At 44.3% G+C, this 13,426-nt stretch overlaps 1 protein-coding gene across 1 annotated transcript in view; it reads left to right on the forward strand.

Annotated features, from left to right (window-relative positions):
• The window catches only part of LOC137322980 (ankyrin repeat domain-containing protein 42-like), a 42,468-nt gene that overhangs the window by 11,258 nt on the left and 17,784 nt on the right, over positions 1 to 13,426 (forward strand). Inside the window, exons 3-6 of the mRNA XM_067986268.1 lie at positions 5,179 to 5,286; positions 5,620 to 5,739; positions 6,079 to 6,214; positions 11,543 to 11,743. Coding sequence (XP_067842369.1) covers positions 5,179 to 5,286; positions 5,620 to 5,739; positions 6,079 to 6,214; positions 11,543 to 11,743 — 565 coding nt within the window. The remainder of the gene's footprint in view (positions 1 to 5,178; positions 5,287 to 5,619; positions 5,740 to 6,078; positions 6,215 to 11,542; positions 11,744 to 13,426) is intronic.

Here is a 13,426-nt window from a genome sequence, read left to right on the forward strand (position 1 = left end):
TCTTCTCCACTATTGTGAAGAGTGTGTATGGCACGTTTTCCAGTACCCTGCAAAGGTGCAGCTGTACTTCTATCATTCTCTATCTCAGTGATGGCCCTCGGGGTTCACCATCTGCGTCCAGCTGAGCAGAGCTTAGAGAGGAACGTGGCCCAGATGTGGACTCTCCACAGCTGCCCCTGACACCAGTGTCTGCTCGTGCACACTTTTGTGAGTGGTGAATAACCAGGTGACAACCCAACTATCTGCCCAACGGGACTCTAAGAAGTGCCAGTATCTGCACTGGTGTATGGCTGGATATGATGTGACGGTGCACCCTCAGAGGAATGGAGCTCCTCTGAGGAATCGCCCTCTTCCATGGCATATGCCTTGTCATCAATCTTTGAAGGCCCTGGAAGAGAACATAAAGCAATATTAAGAACCATTGCAGAAGCTAGTTTGCAATGAGGTGTGCAATAAGTCAATCATTGATAACATCAGTTCATGATGTGTGTGAACGATGTTGAAGTTCTGTCACGAGCCGATTGCAGGTTGTCAGTTTCACCATCTCCGAAGGCCAGGCATTCAACCGTGTGACTGAGCTCCAAGGCCGCCTCCTCCGCCTGTATCAGGGACACTATTTGTGATGGGCCCTCTCCAGTCCTCGTCCTCTCCCTTGCATTTTGCGCTTTTTTTTTCCTACAAGGGGAGAAAGTACAGACGTGTGAGTGAGTGAGGGTGACGTGATCACCTGATGGATTTCGGTAGGAAGAATGAGGAGAGGCAATTTAATCTGGAGGGCACAACTCTAAAAAGGGTTCAGGAACAGAGAGATCTGGGGGTATATGTGCACAAATCGTTGAAGGTGGCAGGGAGGTTGAGAAAGCGTTAAAAAAAGCATACAGATTCCTGGGCTTTATAAATAAAGGCATAGAGAACAAAACTATGAAAGTCATGATGAACCTTTATAAAACACTGGTTCGGTCACAACTGGAGTATTGTATGCAGTTCTGAGCACCGCACTTTAGGAAGGATGTGAAGGCTTGAGAGGGTGCAGAAGAGATTTATTAGAATGATTCCAGGGATGAGGGACTTTAGTTACGTGGATAGACTGGAGAAGCTGGGGTTATTCTGCTTGGAACAGAGACGGTTGCGAGGAGATTTGATAGAAGTATTCAAAATCATGAAGGGTCTAGATAGAGAGATACTGTTCCCATTGACAGAAGGGTCAAGAACCAGAGGACATAGATTTAAGGTGATTGGCAAAAGAACCAAAGGTGACATGAGGAAAAACTTTTTTACACAGCGAGTGGTTAGGATCTGGAATGCACTGCCCGAGGGGGTGGTGGAGGCAGATTCAATCATGGCCTTCAAACTGGATAAGTACTTGAAAGGAAAAAATTTGGAGGGCTACGGGGAAAGGGCGGGGGAGTGGGACTAGCTGGATTGCTCTTGCATAGAACCAGCTCGATGGGCGGAATGGCCTCCTGTGCTGTAACCTTTCTATGATTCTATGGATGCATAGCTTTGGGTGAGGCAGACAATGAAGCAGATGCATCAAAGGGTGACTATCAGACAGATTCATCACATTGCATCAGGATTGGGGTGAGTGGGAGTGGTGGGTTCACAAATGGGGAGATGAGAGTGCACAGAAAGTGGAGATGAGTTGATAATGAGACTTAAGTGGGTGTGAGAAGTGATGTGATGGAGTAGGCTTGGCAAGACAGAGTGAGATGGGGGTGGGGGGGGGTCCGGGGGTGATGTACACCACAGGATGTAGGTGAATCAGTAACTTTTCCTGACCTGGTTAGGTCACTAAAGTGCTTCCTGCATTGCATTCCCCACCGCTCTGCCGTCACAGTTACCTGAGCCAACTTCCACTTTGTCTGGAGGTCCAAGATGGACTGCGTCCACAGGGACACCACGCACAAGCCCCCAGACAAAGTGGGGAAAGGGGTCCCCAGTGCCGCCCTGATCCTGATGGCTACCTTTGTGTGTGGCTGCCTCAGGATGTGTGTAGAGCTCCAGTATGCAAACACTAAGTGTCACAATGTGATGAGTTTCTATCTATGAGAGTAAATGAGCAAGAAATATAAAAACAAATTGTAAGAGCTTCTACAAATATATGTAAAGGAGGAGAGTAGCGAAAGTAAACGTGGGTCCCTTAGAGGCTGAGACAGGAGAAATTGTAATGGGGAATAAGGAAATGGCAGAGACGTTGAACCGATATTTTGTGTCTGTCTTCACAGTAGAAGACGCAAAAAACCAAGGGTCTAAAGAGAGCGAGGAACTTAAAGTAATTAATATTAGTAAAGAGAAAGTACGGGAGAAATTAAAGGGACTAAAAGCCGACAAATCCCTTGGACCTGATGGCCTACATTCAAGGGTTCTAAAAGAGGTGGTTGCAGAGCTAGTGGATGCATTGGTTGTGATCTTCCAAAATTCCCTAGATTCTAGAATGGTCCCAGTAGATTGGAACGTGGCAAATATAAAACTGCTATTCAAGAAAGGAGGGAGAGGGATAAAACAGGCAACTATAGGCCAGTTAGCCTGACATCAGTAGTAGGGAAAATGCTGGAATCTATTATTAAGGACGTGGTAACCGGGCACTTATAAAATCATATTATGATTAGGCAGAGTCAACATGGTTTTATGAAAGGGAAATCGTGTATGACAAATCTATTAGAGTTTGTTGTGGATGTAACTGCAGGGTAAAGGGAAACTACTGGATGTAGCATATTTGGATTTTCAAAAGGCGTTTGATAAGGTGCCACACAAAAGGTTGTTACACAAGATTAGGGCTCTTGGGGTTGGGGGTAACATATTAGCATAGATAGAGGATTGGTTCAATGGACAGACAACAGAGAGTAGGAATAAACGGGTCATATTCAGGTTGGCAGGCTGTAACTAGTGGGATGCCGCAAGGATCAGTGCTTGGGCCTCAGCTATTTACAATCTATATTAATGATTTAGATGAAGGGACTGAGTGTAATGTATCCAAGTTTGCTGAAGATACAAAGCTAGGTGGGAAAGTAAGCTGTGAGGATGACACAGAGTCTGCAAAGCGATATAGACAGGTTACGTGAGTGGGCAAGAAGGTGGCAGCTGGAGTATAACACGGGGAAATGTGAGGTTATTCACTTTGGTAGGAAGAATAGAAAAACAGAATATTTTTTAAATGGTGAGAAACTATTAAATGTTGGTGTTCAGAGGGATTTGGGTGTCCTTATACACAAAACACAGAAAGTTAACAGCAAGCAATTAGGAAGGCAAATGGTATTTTGGCCTTTATTGCAAGGGGGTTGAAGTACAAGAGTAAGGAAATCTGGCTGCAATTGAACAGGGCTTTGGTGAGACCACACCTGGAGTACTGTTTACAGTCTTGGGCTACTTACGTAAGGAAGGAAAAAACTTGCCTTAGAGGTGGCACAACAAAGGTTCACTAGATTGATTCCTGGGATGAGAGGGTTGTCCTATGAGGAGAGATTGAGTAGAATGGGCCTATACTGACTGGAATTGAGAAGAATGAGGGTGATCTCATTGAAACATATAAGATTCTGAGAAGGCTTAACAGGTTAGATGCTGAGGCTGTTTCTCCTGGCTGGAGAGTCTCGAAGTAGGGGGCATAATCTCAGGTAAGGGGTCGGCCATTTAAGACTGAGATGAGGAGAATTTTTTTCACTCAGAGGATTATGAATCTTTGGAATTCTCTGTCCCAGTGGGCTATGGATGCTCAGTTGTTGAGTATGTGAAGGAGCCCCTTTGGTCTGCCCAAAACCTGCTGGTCTTCCAGCTGAAGGAGTTGTCCATGACCGAGTGTTGCCGACTGGCACACTCCAAGGTCCAACAGTACCTGCTGCGGGATGCACTGGACCAAGGTGCGACCTAAGCAAAGGCTCTATGGGGAGAGGCCACCATGTAAGGCCATCTCATCTTGTATTGTACAGCAAGATATGTATCGTGTTTTAAATTGTAAGAATGGAATCGTATTGTCTGATCTGTATTGTGTTGTTTTGAATTATAATTGTGATAGTTACATTGAACTGTGTGTATCCTTAAATTTTATGAAATAAAGTATATTTTGAAATAAAAAAAAGCTTCTTGCATTGCACCCACGACCTTGCCATGGTGCTCCTCTGCCACCTCGAGCTAGGCCGCCTTATTGGCGGAGGCAGGGCATTTCCTCCGATCAGCCGGGTACAGTTTGTCCCTCCTCCACTTCACACCAGCCTGTAGCAACTCAAGAGAAGAGTCGTTAAACGGGTTGCTGCCTTAGTCCTTTGGTGCTCCATATCTGCAAATTCCTCCTTTCTCCCTCAAAGTCCATGGTTGCAGTGGCCCTTTAAATACTCCAGTTCCTGGCACGTCATTCGGGTGCACAGTCCGCCCGCTGCGCAGCTTGGAGACGCGAAACCCGGAAGTTACATTAAGAGCCTTCAATTGAGTTGTGATTGCCCGAGCCGTCGCATGCAAATTTTTCCCGGGTTTACCACGCAACTATTCATCCCACCAGCGGAGTTCCTGTCACCATGTTAAAATTATGCCCAAAGAGTCAGAAACAAACAACGAGGCAGAAACAATATGGCAAAATATTGCAAGAATCATAAAGAGTGGAAGACAAAAGAAAGACACAGAGCGGGAGGCAGAAATAATTAGATGGTGGGAGCTAAATAGAGACTGTTATAGGAAATGTTTATTTTTAATTTTAACAATGAGCAGCACGCAGTTAAACTTGAACCAATACTCCTCCTGTACCTCACTCATTCCCATTCTCTGACTGCCTCCTGTGTTCTCCAAGCTTCTAATGAATGGTGCTAAAGAGTGTAGATAATTACTAGTGCTATTTCATACATCAAGAGTCTGAACAGAATGAGTGAGAGAGGCACAAAAATTTATGGAGGTCAGTCTATCTGTAAAATGTGCGGAATGTGGATTGTACCTACAAACTGGATTGATTATGCTTTGAAATTTTTTAAAAAAAAATGCATAACTTTAAAATATGATTACGATATTCAAGATTCTCCGATAATGCTTTCAAATTTACTTTTGCCAGTCTATTATTAATCATTAAATGGTATTAATTTTAATAATTGTTCAGATATTTGAAAAGCAGCCTTACTATCAAGAGTTTAGAACATTTCAATCCTAATCATATATAATTTAAAAGAGCAGAATATCTACAGTTCACTTTGTATATTACAGTGCCTGCACTGGTTGCTATGGCATGGTGCTGATATGACTGATGTAACTCCCAGGGGCTGGACAGCAGCACATATTGCAGCCATCAGGGGTCATGATGCCTGTATGCAGGTAAACAGTCTTTATTGTTTACATTTTTCTGTACCAAAAGAAATATTTTAATCAGTGCAAAAGTGTGAAATATTTAAATTTAGTCTCTGGTATATAGTAATTTGTTTTTTTTAATAAGTAATTTTACTTAATGAGCTATTGTTTTGGGAGAGGGGAGAGGATGATGCGTAGTGTTCTTTCATATCAGATATTTTATTTTAAATCTGATGGGATGAGAACTACTTCTCTTTACTGGCTATAAGGGTTCTACAACTTTTACTTTTAGTTCTTGTCTGTAAGCAGCATCATGGGAGATCAACTAATTGTAGCTAAACTTGAATCAATACTCCTCAGGCTTTGGTAACAAACGGTGCAAACTTAACAGCAAAGGATGATAGAGGCTGCACCCCATCGCATCTGGCTGCCGCCCATGGACATTCGTACACACTTCAGACCATTCTTCGCAGTGGTGTGGTAAGGAACTGTTAGTTAACTTTTAGGGTTGATTTTATTCACAGTGAATTGCATGGTCTCGTTCATGGATTCTATGTGGAAAGAAAAATAGACACACACAGATTATGATCAAAAAAAAGTTTGAAAATAATTTTTGCTTTCATTATTACCCTAGTAAGTCTACTTATTTGGTATATTAAAATGATTCCAGAATTTGTTTGAATACTGAACAAAGTGGAAATACTTGTCTAATTTCACTTTTTCAGGTTCTTGGGCTATATATGGATGCATAGAGACACAGTGCACATTTTACTGAAATGGGATGTTGTACGTCACTTTTTTCTGTTTGTTTTGCTCTAGGATACAAATCCAACAGATAAAAATGGTTGGAGGGGTGTTCACTATGCTGCCTTCCATGGAAGGCTGGGCTGCTTGCAGCTTCTAGTCAGATGGGGAGCAGATGTGAATGAAGTGGATCAGGATGGCAATTTACCAGGTATACAATTACTGTAATCCTGCAGGGGTAGAAAGCACCAAATCCTACTCGGTGAGATTTTGGGAGCTTCACTGGCAAAATGTACTCTCCTTCTACATCTAGTGCTGAAATAACAAATTGCTGTACTGTATCTGGGTTTCTGAGGGTGCCTAAATCATGAACCTGCAGCCAAATGTATTGAAGTCCTCTGTAATCTATCTCGAGTCCAAATGTACTATACAATACAGCAAAATTTTTGTAATTTTATTTTAGTCTGGCTATTCTTTTTACATGGAATACATTGTTTTGGCACAGAATTAATATTTTCATTTTTTTAATTGAAGAAAAGTGAATATTTTGTTACACAAGAGATTATAGTCACAAGCTTAGGGTTGTCGGTATAGTTCTGCATATGTTGGGAATTACATATTGGGGGTGATTTTAAACCCCAAGAACGGGTGGGTTGGGGGCGGGTGGGAGTTTAAAACAGTTGTTTTTTGAGTCGCGACTGCAACCCGGCTTTCTTTCTGGTTTAACGTCGGCGTGGAAAAGTACAGGCTTCCTATTGGGAATGCAAAGTCCGAAAATTTTGCGGTTGCGACCCAAAAAACCAACAATTTTCAACTCCCTCACGCCCTCAACCCACCCGTTCCTGAGATTTAAAATCACCCCCATTGTTTGGGGGTCAGGATAATTTGACATCTCGCTGGAGTTTGGCTGAGTCAAGGTGACATTTTTTTTTTATTCGTTCACGGGATGTGGGCGTCTCTGGCGAGGCCAGCGTTTATTGCCCATCCCTAATTGCCCTTGAGAAGGTGGTGGTGAGCCGCCTTCTTGAACCGCTGCAGTCCGTGTGGTGACGGTTCTCCCACAGTGCTGTTAGGAAGGGAGTTCCAGGATTTTGACCCAGCGACAATGAAGGAACGGCGATATCAAGGGCAGTCACTCTCACCTCACCTCTGGAATTCAGCTCTTTTGTCCATGTTTGGACCAAGGCCGTAATGAGGTCTGGAGCCGAGTGGTCCTGGCGGAACCCAAACTGAGCATCGGTGAGCAGGTTATTGGTGAGTAAGTGCCGCTTGATAACACTGTCAACGACACCTTCCATCACTTTGCTGATGATTGAGAGTAGACTGATGGGGCAGTAATTGGCCGGATTGGATTTGTCCTGCTTTTTGTGGACAGGACATACATGGGCAATTTTCCACATTGTCGGGTAGATGCCAGTGTTGTAGCTGTACTGGAACAGCTTGGCTAGAGGCTCAGCTAGTTCTGGAGCACAAGTCTTCAGCACTACAGCTGGGATGTTGTCGGGGCCCATAGCCTTTGCTGTATCCAGTGCACTCAGCTGTTTCTTGATATCACGTGGAGTGAATCGAATTGGCCGAAGACTGGCTTCCGTGATGGTGGGGATATCGGGAGAACATGAAGGGTTCTGCCTACCTATCGGGTATGGTTACAGCCTTTTGTGGGTGCTGGGAGTGGCATTTTGGTTTGTGGTCCCATTCTGACCTTGGGAGATGGTCTGAACCATGTAGACTGCTTGGAAAAGGCTCCAGACTGCTTAGTACATCGCGACTTCCAGGCGGAGTCCAAACATTACTGGCTCCAATCGGTATATGTCCTACATGTGTATCAACCACGTTTGTTGTGGGAAGGACAACACTTTGGCATTGTGGAGCCTAGCAAGCATAGGCCTGCAGAGATTGCGCCCATCGTGTTCTTCATGGCTTCTGGACTACTTCCCAGAATGGTTGAATGTAGAGACACAACCAAATGCCTATAGTAAGATACCTTTCTGGCTATAGTCCCTGCAGAAATCATCCCCCAGAGAGGAGAGGAATCTATGGGACATCCACTGGGCTGTTGTAAGCTTGGTATCTGGAGCTGGTCCTCATGCTTTAAGCTCTACAGATGCTGCCTGACTTGTTGAGTATTTCCAGCATTTTCTGTTTTTATTTCAGACTTCCAGCATCCATAGTATTTTGCTTTTGATTTAGTGATAGTGTGAGAGTCTGCGTCCATATTTCTTGGTGTGCTAAGTCCTGTTCTTAGACTCTTCTAAAGTTTTTTGCGTTGTCCTTTGTCCAGGAAGCAAACATGGTGCAGAGGGTGGAAATGTGTTTCTGGACGTCTGTCAGGGAGGGAAGTACAGTTCCTGAGGGTTGGCGTACATTGATGTTTTTGGAATGAGGCCAGGCGTTGGAGGTAGTGGAATAGCTCATGTTGGTGAAGTACATTTCTCTGCCAATTGTTGGAAGGCATAACCTGCAAGAGTTGGCCTAGCTTGCTGATACCTTTCTTGTGCCAGGTTTGTAATGTGGTGAATGTACCTGGGATAAGATCAATAGACCCTGAAGGTTTATCAAGGAGACACAGACCCCATTCCAGGCTGATAGTGTTGTTATTATTATGTGGTGGTAAATTATCTCTTTGGGTGAACTTCAGACGGCAGAAGGTGTTGCTCATGCCATTCACCTGAAGTATCTGCAGAAAAACCTGAGCCATTTTGAGGGCTAGGCCTCATTTCCTTAATCTCGGCAACAGCTGTGGAGGTGCTCATAGGCAGCTCGCTGAATTGGGAGGAGGGGAGGGGAGACAAGAATTCTGGTGGCTCTACCACGTAGCTAAGGTGGAAATTTTCTCCTCAAAGTGGGCAGAAGTAATCGCAGGTGGGGGGGGGGGGGGGGGAAGGGGCGTGTGGACAGGCCAGCAAAGGCATGGGAGATTTTTGTGAGGTCAGGAGGACTCTTCAACCAAAATAACACCTTGTTTTGCATATTGAAAGTAGGTTCTTGCCTGAAACAGGCAGACGACAGGGCTGCCCTGCTAAAGGCCCTGAAGAAAATGGCAGCAGCCATACAGATCGTCCAAAACTCTGCTGTGCTTATCCTGTCTTACTCACCCATCACACCTGACTTCGCTGACCTACATTGACTCCCGGTCCCCCAATGCCTCACATGCTTAAATCCCTTCATGGCCTAAGCTCTTGTTATCTCTATAACCTCCTTCAGCGCTACAACCAACACCCTCCCCAAAAATTCTATTCCTTTGGCTCTGGCTTTTTGTGTATCCCCCTCTCTTCCCTCTCACTATTTGCAGCCATGCCTTCAGCCGCCTAGACCCCATGCTCTGGGCAGGTGTCAACCGTGGCTCAGTGGTAGCACTCTCACCTCACCTTTAGTAGAGTGGATAAGGAGAAACTGTTTCCACTGGCAGGAGGATTGGTAACCAGAGTACACAGATCATGCCTGATGAATCTGAGAGTTCTTTGCTGTGCATCCACTTCGTGCTGGCCTGGTGTATTATCATCTCTTTGGTCTGGAAGTTGAGGAGTCACACTGAGAAGGTTGCAGAGCATTGTGGGTCTGTGGGCATTGGAGCTTGTGTTCCGTGATGTTCTATGATCAGGTTCCGGTGTAGGAGGCATCCTGAATGAAGAGTATTGTCTGTTCCTCTCCAGGCCTTCTGGAATATTGAAGCTGGAAATATTACTGCAGAGTCCCCAGTTGTCGAGCTTGTTGATTTTTATGGCCTTTTCCTGGTCCCTCTCTAGTAGGTAGGAAATTTGGATTTGTATTGCTGTTACTTTTACATCATCTTTGCAGACAGGGGTTTCCAGTTCTTTGCTTTGCTGTTCTTCTTGGGAGTTTGTGTTGTGGAGCTCTGTGTGCATGGTCTGGATGGCTGTCAGGAAGTTTTCATGGAATTTCCTGACTTAGGTTTGGGTGGTCTTCTGTGCGCACCTCGTTTTGGTCCCGGGCTGGTTTCAATGGCAGGGCGCTACATTGTGCAGGCTCTGTTACTGTCTTGGAGTTTAACATGGTTGAGGGTTGGTCTTCTCTGGGTGGAATTGAGCTTTGTCTGCAGTGGTTCCTGGTGTGGGTGTTGAGCAGTTGAAGATGCTGATGTTGGTTGGTCATTGGGGAGGGTTGCTGTTATCCAGGTCCTTGGTGTGCAGTATGGTGAGGTGGTCCGTTGAAGTGTTTGCTTCTGGATTCAGATTTCAGGTTCTTGTGCTGGGGCCTTTTGCTCTCTCTGGGGTAGGTAGTCACATTTGTGGGGAACAACCTTTGAGCTGCTGTCTTCTCTGGATATTGGGGGGCACCTCTTTGGCTGCTCAGGCAGTAGGGTTTCTGGTGGTACGGTAGAGGAGCAGTTCATATGCGCAATTTTGAATGAATTTCCTGGAACTGACAGTTGGATCCTTGAAGGTGAGCATATTTCAGTGCTAGCACTCACCTCTTTAAGTACGAGGCTTCTGTTTTGGGCCAGAGCGGAATCATAATGAGCAGCTTTAGTGAGCAGGTCTCCAGGTAGACCAAGAAAAGGGGACTCAAATAGCAAAATGGAGAAACTTGCTCAAATCCCCATAATAATATGTATATTTTTAAAAAAACATATTTGAAACCAAGTGACACATCAAAACAGTCCATTGCCAGCTGTGCGAGATGGTATTCGATATATATACTGGCAGGTAAAGTTCTACAGCTGGTTTGCAATTTTCATTGTACTCCATTAATGCACATATTAACATGAAATCAACTTGTTGCACTTATAACTGAGTGTGATTTCTTTTTTCTAAATTTTTTCCCTGAAGGGAGTGTTGCTGAGATACTGTTCTACAGGTACTTCACTCAAATAGTCACTTTTCACATCTGAGCTTAAACAGTAAGTGTCAGCACATCTTTCGACCATATAGGGCATCCACAGTCGAGCCCACTCAATTCTCGCATGACATCCACGCGCATGCACTTTCCAATATGGTTCACTGGATAGTGAACAGGAGCAAGACGCTGACCAATTAAGAATTTTTGTGTAGTAAAATCTGCCACACTTTTGAGCAGAACTGTACTGATCACTGCAGCCTTTATTTTTATGTATAAATAATTACATAGAATGTACAGCACAGAAACAGGCCATTCGGCCCAACTGGTCCATGTCGGTGCTTATGCTCTACACGAGCCTCCTCCCACCCCTCTTCATCTAACCCTATCAACATAATCTTCTATTCCTTTCTCCCTCAGGGGTTTATCTAGCTTCCCCTTCAATGCACCTATGCTATTCGTCTCAACTATTCCATGTGGTAGCAAGTTCCGCATTCCAACCTCTCTCTGGGTAAAGAAGTTTCTCCTGAATTCCCTATTGGATTTATTAGTGTCTATCTTATATTTATGGCCCCTAGTTTAGGTCTCCCCAACGAGTGGAAACATCTTCTCTACGTTTACTCTTATCAAACCCTTTCATAATCACTGGGTACTATTGACAATTTGGTTGTCGCTTATTTGAGTTATTTTAAAAGGCAGTAGTGTTGTGTACTTTTAATGTGTCTTGTTCTTTTAACGGTAGCTCATCTTGCAGCAATGGAGGGCCACCTGCATTGCTTTAAGTTTCTTGTCTGCCAAGGAGATAGCATGACTCATGTACTGGGAGCCAGGAATGACCAAGGCGAAACCCCAAAGGATCTTGCAAAGAGATTCTACAAGGACAACATAATGCAGTACATTGCAGCTGTGGAATATGAACGGGATCATCCAGTTGATCAAGAAAGTAAGCAGACAAGATGATCGGCAAGTAATTCTTCCCTTCCCCTGGCAATGCTGTCACATTTAGTTCGCTAAGCAGTTGCTGCAGGCTATGGTACTATGTAAGGAAGTGGTTTATTAACATCGAACATAACATCCAACAAGGGGGCAAGGTAGGGCAGCTAAAGCCAGAGCTCCCTAGATGACGAAAGAGATAGAGAATAAGATGAAGCAGAAAATGGGGGCGTATGACAGATGCCAGGTTGATAATGCAAGTGAAAACCAAGCTGAATATAGAAAGTTCAGAGGGGAAGTGAAAAAGGAAATAAGAGGGGCAAAGACAGAGTATGAGAATAGACTGGCGACTAACATAAAAGGGAATCCAAAAGTCTTCTATAGGCATATGAACAGTAAACGGGTAGTAAGAGGAGGGGTGGGACCGATTAGGGACCAAAAAGGAGTTCTACGCATGGAGGCAGTGGGCATAGCTGAGGTATTAAATTAGTACTTTGCATCTGTCTTTACCAAGGAGGAAGATGCTGCCAAAGTCTCAGTAAAGGAACAGATAGTTGAGATACTGGATGGGCTAAAAATTGATAAAGAAAAGGTACTCGAAAGGCTGGCTGTACTTAAAGTAGATAAGTCACCCGGTCCAGATTGGGTGCATCCTAGGTTGCTGAGGGAAGTAAGGGTGGAAATTGCAGAGGTACTGGCCATAATCTTCCAATCATCCTTAGATATGGGGGTGGTGCCAGAGGACTGGAGAATTGCAAATGTTACACCCTTGTTCAAAAAAGGGTGTAAGGATAAACCCAGCAACTACAGGCCAGTCAGTTTAACCTCGGTGGTGGGGAAACTTTTAGAAACGATGATCTGGGACAAAATTAACAGTCACTTGGACAAGTGTGAATTAATCAAGGAAAGTCAGCACGGATTTGTTAAAGAGAAATCATGTTTAACTAACTTGATTGAGCTTTTTGATGAGGTAACAGAGAGGGTTGATGAGGGTAATGCAGTTGATGTTGTGTACATGGACTTCCAAAAGGCATTTGATAAAGTGCCACATAATAGGCTTGTCATCAAAGTTGAAGCCCATGGAATAAAAGGGGCAGTGGCAGCATGGATACGAAATCGGCTAAGTGACAGAAAGCAGAGAGTAGCGGTGAACGGTTGTTTTTCGGACTAGAGGGAGGTGTACAGTGGTGTTCCCCAGGGGTCAGTGCTGGGACCACTGCTTTTCTTGATATATATTAATGACTTGGACTTGGGTGTACAGTGCACAATTTCAAAATTTGCAGATGAAACAAAACTTGGAAGTGTAGTAAACAGTGAGGAGGATAGTGATAGACTTCAAGAGGATATATACAGGCTGGAGGAATGGGCGGACACATGGCAGATTAAATTTAATGCAGAAAAATTCGAAGTGATACATTTTGATAGGAAGAATGAGGAGAGGCAATATAAACTAGAGGGCACAATTCTAAAAGGGGTTCAGGAACAGAGAGATCTGGGGGTATATGTGCATAAATCGTTGAAGGTGGCAGGGCAGGTTGAGAAAGCGGTTAAAAAAGCATACAGGATCCTGGGCTTTATAAGTAGAGGCATAGAGTACAAAAGCAAGGAAGTTATGATGAACCTTTATAAAACATTGGTTCGGCCACAACTGGAGTATTGTGCCCAATTCTGGGCACCGCACTTTAGGAAGGAT

Source organism: Heptranchias perlo, chromosome 6, assembly GCF_035084215.1.
Source record: "Heptranchias perlo isolate sHepPer1 chromosome 6, sHepPer1.hap1, whole genome shotgun sequence".
Classification (NCBI taxonomy): Eukaryota; Metazoa; Chordata; class Chondrichthyes; order Hexanchiformes; family Hexanchidae; genus Heptranchias; species Heptranchias perlo.